Here is an 18,008-nt window from a genome sequence, read left to right as displayed (position 1 = left end):
CGGACTTCCGTTCCTAGTGAAATAAAAGCGTAACCCAAGTGCCAGAGCTGGTTGACGTTTAAAGTGAGCATTTGCATCATCTGATTTTAGTCATTATAAGCGTTTTAAGTTAAAGTTATTATGTACCGGGAGGATTCAGACCATTCCAAGAAAACAAGGCCAAGGACTTTATTTGCACTAATGTGAATTTTGCCATGGTCAGGTGTATCTTCTTGAAGCTTTTCCCAGATGTATTCCTCAGAGCACTAATTATGGGGGACGTTCATTGGTTTTCTCTGAAAGCACATTTCCACATTCGCGAAACTTCTCCATCAAACTTGAAACAATGGGTTTATCCAGGGCAGTCCTTCCGGAAACTTTTTTTATGCTGATTTTTGTATGTCACGAATCTCCAGTCCCTCACTCAATGTGAAGAATCTCCTTTTTGCAGTAGATCTCTCTGGACTGCTGCATCAAAGAACATTCTGGAAACCTCGTACCTAATGACGTCCTAGTAGACAGTTTATCTTTATTTTATTTATTTTATTTTCATTGCAGTGTAGTTGCTTTACAATGTTGTGTTGGTTTCTGCTGTACGGCAAAGTGACTCAGCTATACGTATACGTATATCCCCTCTTTTTGGGATGTCCTTCCCATTTAGGTCACCACAGAGCACTGAGTAGAGTTCCCTGTGCTCTACAGTAGGTTCTCATTAGTTGTCTATTTTATGCATAGTATCAGTGGTGTGTATATGTCAATCCCAATCTCCCAATTCCTCCCCACCCCTCTCCCCCTTGGTATCCAATACATTTGTTCCCTACAGTCTGTGTCTCTATTTCTGCTTTGCAAATAAGATCATCTGTACCATTTTTCCAGATTCCATATATATGCATTAATATACGATATTTGTTTTTCTCTTTCTGACTTACTTCACTCTGTATGACAGTCTCTAGGTCCATCCACAACTCTGCAAATGACCCAATTTCGTTCTTTTTTATGGCCGAGTAATATTCATTGTATATATGTACCACATCTTTTTTATGCATTCCTCCGTTGATGGATGTTTAGAAATGAACATTAATACGACTATTGAGAGATGAAGAAAAAGATCAGAAGCCTCCCCTGGAATTAAGCACATCTTCACTTCCAGAAGTGCTGAATTAGCTATGGTTGTGTGTAAAAGGAAGCTTTCATCTGGTTGGTGGGCACTCAGTGGGTTCTCAGGATTCAGGCGAGTAAAGAGAGTAAGTACCAGAGAGTAAATCCTGGAGGGCCTTGCCTTCATAGGCCTGTCATCATCTGTAAACAGGTGGCTGGGCCATAAGTAACAGCTGTTCGCATGCAGGGGACTGAAGAGAGGCCTCCTGCATCGGCAGCAGTGACATGTCAACTCCCAGAACAGCGGCCTGTCCGTCCTCTCGCTTGGGAACGAAGAGTTTAACCCCCTCCAGGTCCAGTAATTACATAGGCTTTCCCTGCGTGTGTATCGCTTCCCAAAGTAACTGTCAGCCTCTCCTGTACACGACGTTTGCAGGCGGAGTGGAAAAATCACTTAGGCAGGTCTTCAAAGGCGCCCTCTGTCCTGTGATAATTCTGTTTATGGCTTAAGCCTCTTCAGTAGCTATGCCCAAAGGCAGACAAAACGTGCTGTGCTTCTGCTCTTCTAGGCATTTGTGGAATTAGGTCATCCAGGAAACATTTATTTCCTTTCCCCAAACTGCAAGCAGTTGTGATCTAAGAAACCTCCGAGTGGTTCTTCCTCTGAAAGAGTGCTACCTGGAGATTACACACAGCTCTCTGTTAGACGTATTGTAGTAGTGTGCTTGGGCGGCCAGAGCGCACTATCACAGGCTGGGGGGTTGAAACAGCAGCACGCGTATCCTCGCGGTTCTGGGGACCAGACGTCCAACAGGAGGGTTCTGGCAGGTTCTGCCTCAGGTGAGCGCAAGCGGAGGGCCAGACAGAGCAGCTTCCCCTTCCTCTTGGAAGGACCCTAACCCTCTCTGATGAGGGCACCCTTGGGACTCATTTCACCTGAAAACCATTCTAGGGACCCTGTATCCAAATACCTTGGGTGTTAGGGTTTAACGTTTGAATCTTGTGGAAAACAATTCGGCCCGTAGTATGTATTTCGACATGGTAGCCATGCAGGGGGATAATCTTCAAGGCTGGTGTCATAGTTTAGCTCTCAACACGTGAAACTAATAGGGACCTTGAGTCAAACCTGTGTTTCACGAGTATCGTGCAGAAGGCCGAGGAAAACACTGATTTTGCCCATTTACTTGAATATGTAGAAGAGGTAGGAAGATGAAAGAAAGTATTCTGATGACCATTTAGAAACAAATAACACTTGTTTTGTGAATCTTTAAAATACTCAGAGCCTTTGAGAGCCTTGCTGGGCTTTTCAGTGGTTCCTGACAAAGTGGTGAACACAGAATCTGTATTATTAAAAGAGAAAATGAGATAAAGGTTTTTGAGCTATCTTGAAGTCCTTTGCTCAGCAGCTAATTTACATGCACATACTTTAAGATGGACAACGAGAGGGCCTCACGATGTAGCTTTCATGAATAAAATGACAGAGAATTCCTTAGGAAGCTTCCCGCCCATGCCCGCCAAGTTGTTAAATACTACATTTTTCAAAGGCTTTCCTCAAAAGGAAAAGGAATCCATTTAGTGGTGTGATTCATTCATGTATCTAGCCTGTAACTCTAGAGGATTTTTTATGCATATGTTTATCTCAGTACTGGCTTTATTCTTTTATTTTCAGACTAAAATTAATTCAGTAAGACAGCAGCTCTGCGGTGTGCAGGGGATACTGACCTCAGCATCAGACACTTATGTAGAAGACCACAGCACAGTTCAAATCTGCTTTACCTATAGATAGGTGGATGAGTGGGTGGGTGTGTAGGTAGGTAGGTAGATAGGGATGGATGGATGAGTGGATGCTTGGAGGGATGGATGGTGGGTGGATGGATGGATGGATGGTGGATAGATGGATGAATGGGTGGATGGGTGGATGGATGGATAGATAAAAAGATGAAGAATATGAACAAAAGTAGTAATTAACAGCAAAACACATGCAAACTTCAGTCATTTTTACAACAGTACTTAAGTAAACATGTAATGAAGTGTATACATATTTGATATCACAGTATTGTGGTACTTGTTTATGGGTAATTCACTGACAAAGAACAAGGAGACCAGTAAAACTTAAACCTTAGATATGAGCACTGTTAATAAAAAGTTAATCAAAAAACTTTAAGACCTCCTCAAAGTTTTCATGCCTCATAGTGTGAAAATTGAACTTGATACTATAAAATTAATGTATGGAATCAAATCTACTGCCAAAAGTGATATAATGGAAGTTTCAACTTAAAAGTAGTGGTTTAGTTAAAAACTGTTTTAGTGCTTAGATTTGGATTATCCATGGCTTTATATATAATGAAAAATCATGGATGCTGCTTTAGGGGTACTTAAATTTGCATACACGTAATGCCAGGCCCTGAGAGGCTTCAGAGTGAACCAGAGTGACTTCATGTCAAAGTTTGTGTGTTACTGAGCAAAAGGAAAAGCTTCCTTCCCTAGAGACGATGTAATCACATGGAACAAGTTCACTAGTTCCAGAAAAGTGTACCACTTAAAATGTACACTTGTACTTGTTTGAAATGTAAAATTAGTTATCAAGTGTCATCTCAGGTGGGTCTGGACCTGAAGGGAATAGGTGCATGGCATTGAAGATGAGTCCCTGTTGGCCTGAGCTGATGAGGAAAAGCATGGTGAGGGTCATAACTACGAACGTGTGGAAACCCAGTGTATAAACCATCCCTTGGAAGTGAGGGGAGGGGGCCCCAGGCCATCTGATGACACACCTAGCAGACGGGTCCAACATTGCTTCTGGGGCTGCAGCTCAGCTGGCCCCACTGCTGCCTCACCTGGTTCCCCTTCTGCCCCCCACTGTCGCTGAAGCTCCATCCCTCCTGGGCCGTCTGCTCATCTCAGAGAAATGCGAGGCTGTCTCGGGCCCCTCCTTGTCTCCCCTTTTCCCTCCTCCTGGTTGCAACTCCACACCCAGCCCCCCCCATGCGCTCCCACCCAGCCCCCCTCTGCTCCCACCCAGCCACCCTCCTCTCACACCCCGTCCCCCTCCTCTCACACCCAGCCCCCCTCTGCTCACACCCAGCCCCCCTCCTCTCACACCCAGCCCCACTCCGCTCACACCCAGCCCCACTCCGCTCACCCACGACATAGGCAGGCCCCTCATCTCTCTGCCAGACCCTCCCACAGTGGACTCAAACCCAGGCTGTCACAAAGCAAGCTCTCTTTCCCTCCACCAAAATGGCAGTCCCAGTGCCCTCCGCATCAGAAAGGTCGGACTCTCCTTTGCGTCAACGTCCAGGGCATTGTCCATCAAACTCCCTGTTGCCTTTGAGGGATCTCCCTAATCCCATCCACCTCCCTGCGCTCTCTCCGCCACCGTCAGACAAAGGTTCAGTTCTGTGCAATTCCATAGTTACCACATGAGCCATCTTAGTTCCTGATGCTCCTGTTCAAAGTCCCTCCTAGCTACCCCGCCCCCAGCCCGTGGTTCAGACGAGCAGCGTGGGCGACGGTCGCGGACGTGGGCCGCCTTACAGGGCGCTCCTGAGTCTGAGCACCTTCAGAGAAGTGGGTTCGGCACCTCCGTGAGCTATAAGCCCCTGGTATACTTCCCTTCACCTACCTGGTGGTTGGAAATGTCATTCTTTCTAAATTAAACCCCTCAAGCTACAGTTTAATTAAGCTCATCTGCTCTCCTGGAGATGGAATTCAGATATATTTTAGCTTTCAGCTTGGTAAAGTGTAAAAGAACATTGGATTCTGGAGACCCGGGCACAGTTCCCAAATTCTGTCACCTGCCTGCTGGTGTGACCTTCAGCTCACCTCTGAGCTTCCCAGGCTCAGATCCCTCAGCCATGACAGTGACAGGAGAGGGCTGGGCTGGCCGCTGCCCTCGAGGGTGACACTCTGCAGCCCCTGTGTTGCTTTGAGTCCCGACCAGGGCGCTTCCGCCACCGCCGCGAATTCAGCAGGCGGCCTTCATGTACCCACTCCCGGCCTGGCACCATGAGAGGGCGCCTTCCCCGCAGCCCTGCCTGCTTACAGCCAAGCACAAGCTGTGAGAAGAGTACTCCTGACCGGCAGCTTCCTTGAAGTACTAGAAGTGTGTCCTGGGGTACTTGCTTTGTGTGCTGTGCTCCAAAACTCACTGCACTGGTGAAACGGTTGCATCCACACCCGTCCACAGAATCTTGGGCCGAGGGCCGAGGTGCAGGTGGGTGAGGGAGGGAGGGCGTTCTACTCCCCTGGCCTCTGCACCTGCTGCAGCCCCTGCAGAGCCTTTCTTACAGGGACATTTCTTCGGCAGACACCAAAGTACACATCTCCAGTCACACTTTACAAGTAGGTGTGAGCGAGTTAAGGTTAGGTGCAACCAGTCAGTTCTGGGTGGGAAGGGCTGGTCTGGTCTCTGAGGGAACAATGAAGTGTTGAAAAGGAAGAAGAGAGACAAAGGCCAGCGTCTGTTAGCCACATGTGGCCTTTAGAAACTGCCCGGACATATTTTGGTACTTGCCGGGAAAACATACTTCCTCCTTTTTGTTTGTGTAAGGTGTGAGCTGTATTGCTTTAGCTTATGTCTTTCAGTGGTTTTATGATTCAGTGGTTTTATGACTGTTAAGTCCTGTTATGAACAGGCATAGTCTTTCCAGGTAACTTTCAAAGGTTTATTCTTTGGTTTCAGTAGAGAGACAAGCCGTGCGATGACTGTTCATACAGTGTCCACGATTCTAGGCTCTGGGTAACTTTCCTTACGAGTGGTCCTTAGAAGACCATTAGGTCTTAGGAATCAGGGCACAGCATAAGGAGCACATAAAAACCTTTTGAGACATTTTCACAGGTGCTCCAAAATCTAGTTGTTCTGCTTTGTATTTCTGCTCCTTGTAAGAAGGAGGGGAAGCCCTACGGTTCCCGGTGCTGTCCGTGTGCTGCCAGGGCTGGGGTCGGCCACCTGGACCCATCGCTGGTGCTGTCCTCCGCAGGATCCGCGTCGTGTGTGTGGTTCCTGCCCTGCATTTGGCTGCTCTGTTCAGCTTGTGTGAGGAGGGCAAGGCCGGGGCAGAGGGACCGAGGGGTCCAGTTTCCTGTATCATACACCCTCCAATGCACTGGCCGATTCCAATACCGAACGCAGGCGTGTGTGCCCGATGACGCGCACTGAGGCCAAACAGCACTCAGACTCTGGAGTCTGGAGCAGAGAAAGGTTTACCGCAGTGCCTGGCAAGCAGACGGTGGCTCATGCCCCCCAAAACTCCAGACTCCCCCAAGGGTTTCAGCAAAGCATTTTGAGAGGCAAGTTGAAGCAGCAGCGTGGATAGTCGCTGCAAACTTCTTGGTGCCAGAATCCTTTGTTCTTGCAACTGTTCACATAGGTCTGGTCGCAGTGTTCATGTAAACCTCCAATAAGACAAATGGTATTCTTTGTTTTGCAACTTTTTATCTCTACCTGAATGGGAAGGTGTTACACCTTTAAAGGTCAGAGCCTTGAGAATGGGCTCTCCTGTGTATTTCAGGCTACAGGCAACATTCTTAACTGGAAGCTAAAGCAATAGCGTACAAAGGCTAAAGTTAAAGAAGCAGATCCAATATGGAGTCGTATTTGTTCTTCCCTATTACAGTCTGCTTTTAAAAACGTCAACTTCTCTTTTAACTTCTCCGCACTTCTCGGATTCTTGTTGACCCACGGGAAGGGTCCAGCTGGCGCTCGTGGAAGGCGTTTGTTGGCCGCAGGAGAGGAGGCAAAGGAAAGGAACTTTAGGAGCTCCTGACACAATGTATACAATCAGGGTTTCTGCTATTCTTCCGACCGTATTTACAACAGACTACAATTGCTTTTGACCTTTCAGAACAGTCGGCATCAAGAGGCTGTGTGCAAACTCCCCGTCCTGTCTGCCGGGCTTTGCCCTGAGTCCTTTCGCGCGCCCAGCCTTACTTATCTGCCTGGACACACTTCCAACGGCCCTCCTGCTGCACAAGCCTCACACATCCCTCCTCCCTGTCGTCCTTCAGGCTGGCCTCCCTGATGCCTGCCACCCTTCACTCTGCCGCATGCGTCCTAAACATCGCGTTTCACATCTCCGTGCTGCGTTGGGGTGATTCATTCCAGAATTAGGTGGGGACAAAGGATAAATTGGAAACAGAAACCAATAAACGGTACGCGCCTGCAGAGAGAGTGAAACCTTCAGAAACAGTGTATGTCAGTTACACTGCCTGTATTAGCCGTAAGTACCTACGGAGCTTTTCCCGATCATGCCACCGTTCCTCCTTTTATTTCCTGGAGCTTAAACGGCATGTGGACAGAGCATGTGGACATTCATCTGTATTTCCTGGAGCTTAAAGGGCATGCGGGTGAGCTGTCAGGTGTGAATGGGCTGACCACTGTTCTCAGATGAGGACAGGTGTCTTGGGCCCCTGTTCTGCTCAGTGCCACGGTTTCTGAGCCACCACCTTTTCCTCACACCTGCCCACATACTCCTTGGAAGGAGCCTCCCACAAATACAAAAAGCTGTTTTCACGACTGGAGCCAAGCACCGTTACGCCAAGGAATCAACAAAATCTCTTCCTCCGCCCCACTGAAAGCTCACAGGCGGCCTGCACAAAGCCTAAAAATCTCACGTATTCAAAGAACAACATGTCAGCAGGTGACATTTAAGTGCCTGTCCATGGTCCCAGGTAAAACAACAGGGACGTTTAGAATACGGTCAGGTCATAACTTTAAAAAGTCAGGGACGGAAACGTCACCAGCAGGAACTCTCTGAATGAGATAACTAAGAAACGGCACCTCGGCGGCCTGAGCGGAGTCATTCCCCCCTGAGAGGGAAACCGTCTTCTCTCGGTAGAGGCAGAGAGCTTGAAACAAGACAGGGGGCCACAGGAAGCCTGACAGGAAGGCAGTGGGACTGGGTGTTCCGTGTGCCCAGGACCGTCCAGTTCAGCGCTGTGTCCCGGGCATCAGCCCGCTCTCTGCGGTGCCTAGTGCTGGCTTGTTGTCGTGATGAGTAGTAATTCACTCGGTCCTCCCCTCGGCCCTGGGGGTGTCAGCTCATAAATGGCTCAGCCTCCAGGAGAAAGGGAAGGAGGGAGGGAAAGAAAAGAAGTCAGTGAGCCTGTTCCAGAGCAGACCAGCAGTAAGAGTGTGAGAGCATGTGTATGTGTTTGTGTGTGTTGTGCGTTTTCCACTGACTTAAAGACATCAGAGGATGCAGACCTTCTAGTGTCAGGCTGCACCTGGCAGCTGGTGCCCAGGAGCCGTTTCCAGGTCACCAGCACATGCGGCTGGGACCTCAGCGACCTATGAAGTGGGGTTGGGGGCAGTCATCGTGATCAGTGGCAGGGGGGCCGGGGGCTGGGAGGATGTGAGGGGGAGACTGTCAGGTCCAACCTGGGCCACCCCCGGGCGTCCTCGGGCACTTGTGGAGAAGAAGGGGCACAGGAGAGCATCTCAGAGGTGCCGGGAGGAGCCCTCTTTATACATGTCCGGCCCCTACAGAATCTTAATGGAAAAGACTAAAGCTGCTTTCACATTCAGTGTGGGATTCCAGGAGCCAAGGGAAACTTTCTCAGTGGGTGCTCTCCTCGGAGGGAAGGTGATAAAAAGGTGACACACCCGTTCACCGCTGGGTAGACTCCTGCCTCGCATTTGGAGCGAGTCCTGACGTGAAACTCGCAGTAGTGATGGTCACAGGATGGCACGTTGAGGAGCTTCCTGACGCGAACGGGGGCACAGACACTCCCGTTTAGTGGTGGTGTCTGAATAAGCTGAAACAGGTACCGCATCTGGTACTCAATCTTTGTGTTTGGGAGATTTTTGGTGCGTGACGGGTACCCCCAGGGGCTGAGTTTTTCACTAAAACATCCTAACGGTTTAATTTCCAAACTGCAGTACTTGAAACATTGCCAGCTCTGAAGTCACTTTACACCTAAAAAGCGTATTTTTTCTTACTTTTCACAACTTCCTCTCATGCTCAGCATGGTCAATTATCAATTGAACAGATTCTTATGATTCAATTAAAATAAATTTGTAAACCGAGAATCCAGTCTTTCCACTCAGCTGTGCCACATTTCGGTAGCACTTTGGGGCCAAGGTGGACCTCTTCCCCGTAAAGTGACGCGGTGGGACGCACTCGGGCTGCAGAAGGGCCAGCGCCCTCTTCTCCCCACAAACCATAAACCGGACAGCCTCCACTCCGTTTCTGTGTCACGCAGAACACCGAGCTCACTCAGCTGACGGTGGTGCGGGCAATGAAAGCCCAGTCTAGACGTGTGGTTACAGAGAAGGCCGTCTCAACCCTCTCTTTCTTCCTCACCCCACAGTGCCTGGTCTTTGAAGATGCTCCCAATGGGGTGGAGGCCGCCCTCGCAGCTGGGATGCAGGTGGTCATGGTTCCCGACGGAAACTTAAACCGAGACCTGACCACAAAGGCCACCCTCGTGCTGGATTCCCTGCAGGACTTCCAGCCCGAGCTGTTCGGTCTGCCGCCCTATGAGTGAGAGGCTCCTGCGCCCACACGTGTGACCCACGCTGCCCAGGAGAAGGGCAGAGGAAAGCCCAGCTCCCAGACCTCCACGTGAACAGTCCTTCAGCCTGTGAAGCCTTCTCATCCCACCAGGGTCTGGCCCACACTCTCTAAAGGGTCGATGAACTGTAACGTGACAGACAGAAAGCAAAAGAGAGACAGCCCAGAACACAGATGGAAATTGTCGCTTGAATAGTCATGTTTAGTATTTGAATAATTTGGGTTCATTTCTTTTTCTTCTTCGTTGTTCTCAACCCTGGCTGGAAAATGTAAAATATATATACATATAAGTATATGCTTTTATGTATATATGTGTATGTACATATTTATTTTAGTTATATACATTGTGTACTGTGTCATCTCCTCAGTGTTTCATCTTAACATGCGCTAGCAACTAATAAAAGTGAGGTGGTAATGGTAATTCTGTTTGGTTTGTAATCTGAGTGGGAAATCCGCATGAAGGATGAGGTTTTCATAAATCATTCTCTTTATCAGCAAATGTTGACATTCCTTATGTGCCCTTAAATCTCTGTGGACCTCTACTGAGAGACTGACTGTGAACGGTATCTTCCGTTGTTTCCTTTCAGTGTGAATATAATGGTAGCCTACATCTTATATCGAGGTGCATATCCACGTTTCAGAATGTTTTCTGCCTCAGAGAAATCATTTCCTTTAAGAACATTTATTTTTTTAATACATTCTTTGATGCAGATAGAATTGGATTTCAGAGTGCATCGTTGGTACCACCGAGAGCCATAGCCCATTTTTGGAACAATTTATTGGACATTACACTTCGGTGATTAACTGCTTTTAGTAGATTTACTCAGCCTTTTGTGATGGGAATATAGTGAGAGACATTGAAAATGGGAACAATACAATCACAGGGTGTTTCCACTGGTGGACACCCCACCTCTGTCCCGCCCTGGTCTCTGTTATTGATTGTCCTTGAGCTAATTTTCAATTCTGTGAGTCTTAGAAAGGTGATAGTGATGTATGTGATTGTCAGGGGGAATGATTATCTGTGCATGGTTGTCTCTGGCTGTTGACCAATTTTACATCATTTCAGCAAATTCATTTCAACATTCTTGAGTGCTGTATACGTGTCTGTTCTTTGAATTCTCCTTGGAATCAGTTGTAACATCTTACTGTTCCCTCACCAGTGTGTTTAATTGAATAAAAGTTTTGACACTTACTTGTTCATGTTTTATTTGTATGGGAGTATGATTTTACCTTTTTTAAAAAAAAATTATCGTCTAACAAATGTAAAACATAAATGCAAAACATACATGATTGACTTTCTTTTCTCTTAACCGAAACAGTGCTCACATGGTAAAGTGGCATTTACATATTTAAAAAAAATTTTATTGAAATGTAGTTGATTTACAATGTTGCATTGGTTTCAGATGTACAGCAAAGTGATTTGATTATATATATATATATTCCTTTTCAGATTCTTTTCCATTATAGGTCATTACAGATTATTGAGTATAGTTCCCTTTGCTGTACAGTAGGTCCTTGTTGGTTATCTATTTTATATATAGTAGGCATTTACATATTTTAGGTGAACCATGCTGTCTTTGCGTACAGCAAAGAAAGGCTCTCAGTGAAATGGTCACGTACGTGATTTGGTATCTCATTCTTCCAAACTATTTGTGTTGCTGTTTTCTAATCATTAAGCCATTTTGCATGAATAAGACAAACAGGTTTAATGCCTCTTAATGATGTCGATCAGGGTCAGTTTTTCTCTAGGGTGAATGTGGTCTTAAATGTGGTGGTGGTGTTTTTGTGGTTTTAGCCAACTCTGCAGACAAACACTTTGTACTTTTTTGTATAAAAGAGGAATACGGATGTGTGGTCAAAGCCCACATATTCTTTCTTATTTTTCTACGTGAGTCTGATGGAAGCAGTTGAAGCAATACAACATTTCAGTGGTGTTTTTCCACGGAATAATCCATCAGTTTCATAGAGGTATAATAATGAAAAGTTAGACCAGAATGACTGCTGCCAGGAAAGTTTAAAGAGTAGTTGTCTTACTTTCTTAGCTCATTTAAAGTGTGTTCCATTAGGACCTTCAGGGATTAATAGAAGTTACGCCGTTTTGTGCCCTAAGTTGCACCTGTTTGCTCATATGTTACCTGTCCTTCAGAAGGATTTTCGGTACTGATGACAGCCACCGAGAGATGACACGGTCATTCTCTTCTTCATCCCACTTAAATGAAACATGTGAACACTTTTAAGAACGTACTAATTACTACTTATTAGAGTTTTTCCACCTAATAAGTCTTCAGTTAGAGCTCAGTGATTTATAGAAAAGAGAAAAGGTCTGGAAGACACCCACATAACGCTTAAGACAATCGACTTACTAAGAAATAGGAATTACTTCTGCTCTGCCACGGTAGTCAGTGTTTAGAAACCTCAGTGCACATACCTTTGAATATCATCGACGGTTTGATGCTGAATTCGGCATGCTTTGAATGCTGTTTCCACATTTTAAAAACAAATTTGCACACGATAGCAAGTTCTATAACAAAGAATAATGAGTTTTTGCCTATTGGTGTTAATTCCTCTGCTTAACATCGTGTACTGCCTACGCTCTACTATTCCACAGGATAAAGCTCAAAACCCCCCTGGCCTTATAGAAAGGCTTTCTGACCTAAGTCTAGCACCAACAGTCTTTAGAATTATTTCTATTACTCTTATTATTATCATCACCATCATCATCTTCTGTAAAGGGAAAATGAGAATTAAAGAGCAAGGGGTTTCAAATTATGCCAACTTCAGTTCAGATCGAAGCCCTGCTACTGACTAGTGGTGTCACTTTATTTTGCCCCTTTCCACCTCAGATGCCTTAGCTGTGAAATGGGGTTACTGACTACTTCGCAGTGTTGGTGTAAAGCATTGACTGAGGTCACACATGGGATGAGAATCCTTAGCACATCATGAAAGATTTATAAAATGGCAGCTACAGTTACTCCTGTGTCAGAGTCCATGTGGCATTCTCCACTAGTTTTTGTTGGTTGGAGATATCTGGTTTACCAAGGGTATTTGTTGTCTGAGCAGCTCACACGGAAAGCAGATTTTCAGGATGCCTCAAAATGTTCTGGTTTCTCATGATTCTCTTCAACAGATCGTATCTTGTACAGTGGAGTACTTGCTTTCTGTCACCTTCGTTAGTCATTGGATATTCCTCTTGCTTGTAACTAGCTTCATCAGAAAAGCTGTCATGCGGATTGAACTAATTCAGGATTGTTATCTCCTTACTATATGCCAGGCTCCATAGTCATAGAAAACTGAATAGGAACACATCCCGGGGTGTTCATCTTGTTGCACTTCAGTCATAAAGATATTTGAGTTGCTTCCAGATCTTTTTTCAGTACCAGGTTCACATCAAGCCTGTTTGACAAGGGCAGGACAGGCCCCCGCACCGTGGTGGGTGCCTGTCACAGAGCTGTTGAGAGACTCTGAAGCCGCCCGCTTGGTGTTAAAGCATGGTATTACAGTGTTGCTTTTGTTGACTGCAAATGCCAATGCTTCCCAAGTTCCACATGGCTTTCTACAACACTGTATATGAAAATGAGTATTTTTACATTAAAATGTTTTCAAGTTTTACCAATATGTTAACCATGTGTTTCTCTAGGGGATGAAAATTACTGTATAAAGAAGTATTTAAGAATCGTAATAGTTTCTCATCTCGTTTTTTTTAAATTGAAGTATAGTTGATTTACAGTGTTGTGTTAGTTTCAGGTGTACAGCAAAGTGATTCAGTTATATGTATATATGTGCTTTTTGCAGATTCTTTTCCCTTATAGGTTGTTACAAAATATTGAGTATAGCTCCCTGTGCTAGACAGTAGGTCCTTGTTGGTTATCTATTTTATATATGGTAGTGTGTATATGTTAATTCCAGACTCCTAATTTTATCCCTCCCACTGCCTTTCCCCTTTGGTAACCATAAGTTTGTTTTCTGTGTCTGTGAGTATATTTGTTTTGTAAATAAGTTCATTTGTACAATATCATTTTTTTAGATTCCACACATAAGTGATATCATACTGTATTTGTCTTTCTCTGTCTGACTTACTTTACTTAGTATGATAATCTCTAGGTTCATCCGTGTTGCTGCAAATGACGTCATTTTACATCTCTCTTAATAAACATGAGACCTTGGGAAACATGCCGTAGTATACATTTGCTTATTGAAAACCTCGTCAGAGGGATGGGTATTCATATATTGTGCAGAGTCCCTTAAAATGCTATGTTTTCAAAATCCACTTTAGGAAAGAATTGGCATACATTCCATATTCAAGGTCTTAATCAGATGAGGATAGATATTTATTATAAAGGATACCTATTTCTCTGTAAGCCAAGTCAGTGCTCTAATTGGTGGTAAAATCGGCATTCCGTTTAAAAGTCAGGAACCAAAAGGATTCCTACTATCAATAAGCTTTCATATCATCCTTCTAGAAATTCTAGTCAATGATTAATGCCATTTAATGTTTACATATGAGTCTCATGATGTCAAACTCTCTCAACTGTTTCTCTGAACATGTCTATTTCACCACTCTTTTTAAGGATGTCTTCACTGGATCCTGAATTCTGGTTTGAGATTAATTTTGTTTCACCCTTTAAAGATATGATTTCCTTGTTACCTGAGTTTCATAGCTTTGACTAAACAACCAGCTATTGTTCCTACTCTTGAAGGTGATCTGTCTCTTTTCTCTAGCTGCTGTTAGGGGTTTGTCCTTGGTCTTTGGTCTTCTGAGGAATGGCTTCCTTTGTTTTGATCTTGTTTGGACTTTGTACCTCTCCCTGAGTCTGTGCTTTATGTTTCCCTGAACTCCTCGGCCATTATCTCTTCCCATATTCCCAGGCTCACCTCTTTGGGTCCTCTCCATCTAATCCAACAAAAAGGAGAAGGCTTAGCAGTCCCTGTAATCAGTGAGTCATACCCAGGCGGGAGCTGCACCACCAGAAGCGAGGGCTCAGGACCTGGGGAGCTTGCGTGGTCGTCAGGACAGGCGAGAAGCCATTGCTGGCTGGGCCACAGGAATGACTTGGAGGCAGGGTACATGCACCTAAAAAGGATTAAGATTTCTCCGTTAGACTGGAAGCTAGGCACACTGATGTCATCCACGGGGAGATCGACCCCCTGGAATCAAGTACACTAGAAGTCACAAATCCCCAGAACCACGGGACCTAAGAAGCAGGGGATCAGCAGAGGGCCCGGATGGAACACTAGCAGAATCAGGTCCCTGGAGGGGACGCCCTCCTCTACCTCTGCCCAGGACGCATGCTCTGTGCCTTCTGTGCAGGCAGAACCAAGAAGCACCCAGCTCAGCTTGCCTGCCTGTGGGAAGGTGCGTACCTACAGAAGGAAGGCAGGCAGACACACAGTTGCCGAAACATGAAAAGCTCATGGAAAACACTTTCAGTTAGTACAGAGCATTCACATATGCTGATCACTTGAAAATTGCAAGACTCCATATTTCTGCACAAGTGGGTCATGTAACGTGTCAGGTGCTGATCGTGAGCTGCTAGGCACTTTATATTTATGAACGCACATCTCTGCGCCTTTGCTTTTGCTCTTTTGTGTCTGAATCCACTCCTTGTAGTGGCTGAGAGTCCTTTCTGCATCCCCTCTAAGTCTTACCTCTGGGGAACCTGAGGCACGATTACATCGCATAACTTGTGAGGCCAGGGGGGGAGCTGAGGGTTAAAGGTACAATTTATCCTCACGGCACACTCCGGGAGACTTCATCATTCCCAGCACTGCTGCCTTTAACCACAGGGGAAGAAAGAAGACTTTTAGTAATTAAAGTGTCATGGATGTTTGGTGTCCCATCACCACTCTCCAGGTGCAGACCTGCCTCGTACGGGTCCCGCCTGGGCCCAGGCAGCCCTGCATTTGAACATGGACCCACGCTGTTTAAGGCAGCCCACAGAACACCCTCCAGCCTTAGCCGCACCATCTATTTTTATCAAGAGGAATATTTTCCTTAAGCAAGTTTGAGATGCCCACTAAGTGGGAAAATATGAAGCCCTTTGAATGCTACCTCTTACCTGTGCCTGAGACAGCTCCCTCATTACTGGGGTTGCCAGTATTCTCAAGCTACCTTCGGAAAAGAAAACACTGAAATGTCATTCTTGAGTGCTCTCTCTTGGCAAACACTCATCAGGCCCAGTGATGAGCTGTTTATTCTCTGCTCATTTCCTTACTAATGCACAGTCATGTCGATGACACAAGTCATTAGCCGGTTCAAGGCCGGATCTGAGGCGGCGATCATCTGCATGTGTTTTCAAGGATAGTCATCCTATCCCGAGGCTCACGGTCCCTTCAGAAGAGCATCTGGTTATTATTAGGGCGGGTTTTTAAAGTCCTCTCAAGGATTAGGATCTGAGGCTTTGCATCTGTCATTCCTTTCCCTGAGACGACTTCTTTCATTTCTGGACCTTGATTATTTCCCTCCAAACTGTAATTGACTGTGTAATTGTCCATACACCCCATTCCCACGTCCGCCACCCTGACAGCATCCAGTGAGAACTTGCCTCCTGAGTTCCAGGGTGGTGGAAGTCAGCCTTGAGCCTGTTGGCAGCATTGTCCCCCAAGTCCTGATGAAGGTCTCAGATAGGCAGCTCTGGTCTTGTGACAGTCCCTGCAGATCCGCGTGCTGTCCACTCCCTCCTGTTAGCTGTGAACACTCACCTGCCTTTCTCTGGCCAGAGCTCTTTGGAAGGAGTAGCTCAGAGCCTATCCCAAGAGTTCTGGGGGGTAGGGGGAGCAGATAACTAGTGGTACCCAATGCCTCTAGTGGGGGTGGATAACTAGGGGCACCCAAAACAAAACAGTGACTCTTTTGTTTCCTAGTGATGGTAAACCAGATGGGCATGCTCTGACCCCCAGGCAATGTGTAATTTAGTGTGGGAGACATGGTAAGGAACCACACACAGGAAGATTCAATTGCAAATTGCTATCAACGGCTGTGAGGTAGAAGAACAGTGTCTGAGGGAGAACAGCAGTGGGCATTTAATTTAAGTTGGGTCTCATAGGGTCAAGGGAGGGGGCCTTGCGACAGAAGCGGCATTTACGCTTGAGTCAGGAGGCAGTGAAAGTTAGCTTGGCCAGTTTCTTAAAAAGCAAAATATAGGTTGACCATACAGTACCCAGTATTTCCACTCTTAGGTGAGTATTCCAGAGAAATGAAAAAGTATGCCCACCCAGAAACTTGTACACAGATGTTCATTGTAGCACTAGTCATAATAGTCAAAAGGAGGAAACTACAGAAGGCATCAAAAGAGAAGGGCTTTGTGGAAGTTGGCTCTACGATAAAATCCCAGATTCCAGTGTTATCCGTACCTTTTACCAACACCCAAACGCGTTCCTCTAATTAGCTTGCATAAAAGGAGCTTCCTGTATTTGTAGCAAGTTAGGTAGTTTGGACAAGAGATGGATAAAGATCTCAACTGGGGATTTAGAGGATGCCAAATGAATCGATGCACTCAGTCCATTTTCTAATGTAAAATATGTGCATTTTAAAATATTGATAGGGACTTCCCTGGCGGTCCAGCGGTTAAGACTTCGCCTTCTAACGCAGGGGGTGTGGGTTCGATCCCTGATCAGGGAGCTAAGATCCCACATGCCTTGGGGCCAAAAAACCAAATCACAAAACAGAAGCAATAGTGTAACAATTTCAATAAAGACTTTAACAATGTTACACATCAAAAAAATCTTTAAAAATAAAATATTGATAGCATTCGCCTGCATAGCAGTAAGTGATGTTGGTGAGAAGGACCAACAGAAGAGACAAAGTAAAAGAGAAGGAGTTCAAATCACTTCATGGTTTATAGTCTATTTCTGGTGATAGTTTGTCAAGATAAGCCAAAGCTTGGCTTCGAGGAAAATGCATAGCTTTAGGAGAATCTGGGTCCTAACACAAGAAGGTGTCCAGTGAAAACAGGTCAAAGGGAAGTGATTGGAACGTCGTAAAAGTTGAAAGTCCACCTTCACACGCTGCCAAGAGACCAAGGACGATCGGGGCAGAGAAGTGGACATAAGGTCTAGTTACCTGAGGTTGGATGGGATCAGTTCTGGGGACCAAGGACAGACTGGAGAAGGTGAAGGTGAAGGGCTTGGCACCATGAGTGGAGAAGATTCCCGAGAAGTTTTACTGATCAGGAGAGCAAAGACAGGGTGGTCTCTCCAGGGCAAAAAGGATCCAGGAGGGAGTCTCTCGTCTTTGTTGGAGTTTTCTGTGGACTGAACAATTCAAAGTGGTTAGAAAGAGAAGGACATGCTTCAGAACTCCAGATGGTAGAGTTCTGTGAAGTAATTTTATCTTGATCCTAAAGGGAACGAGGAATCCTGGTTGGTGGACAGAGTTGAAATTTCTCTTTCAAAACTTGAGACCCCAGAGAGAAGGGGAAG

At 45.8% G+C, this 18,008-nt stretch overlaps 1 protein-coding gene across 3 annotated transcripts in view; it reads left to right on the top strand.

The window, feature by feature from the left end:
• The window catches only part of PUDP (pseudouridine 5'-phosphatase), a 357,188-nt gene that overhangs the window by 60,651 nt on the left and 278,529 nt on the right, over positions 1-18,008 (top strand). Inside the window, exon 4 of one of the 3 annotated variants that reach the window (XM_004265426.4) lies at positions 9,388-10,782. The exons of the other annotated variants lie outside the window; for them this stretch is intronic. Coding sequence (XP_004265474.1) covers positions 9,388-9,564 — 177 coding nt within the window. The 3' untranslated portion in view covers positions 9,565-10,782. Of the gene's footprint in view, positions 1-9,387; positions 10,783-18,008 lie in introns of those variants that run through there. 3 annotated transcript variants of the gene reach the window in all.

This window comes from Orcinus orca, chromosome X, assembly GCF_937001465.1.
Source record: "Orcinus orca chromosome X, mOrcOrc1.1, whole genome shotgun sequence".
NCBI lineage: Eukaryota > Metazoa > Chordata > Mammalia > Artiodactyla > Delphinidae > Orcinus > Orcinus orca.
The sequence above is the reverse complement of the archived record's forward strand: the minus strand, read 5'-3'. Positions and strand labels throughout refer to the sequence as shown.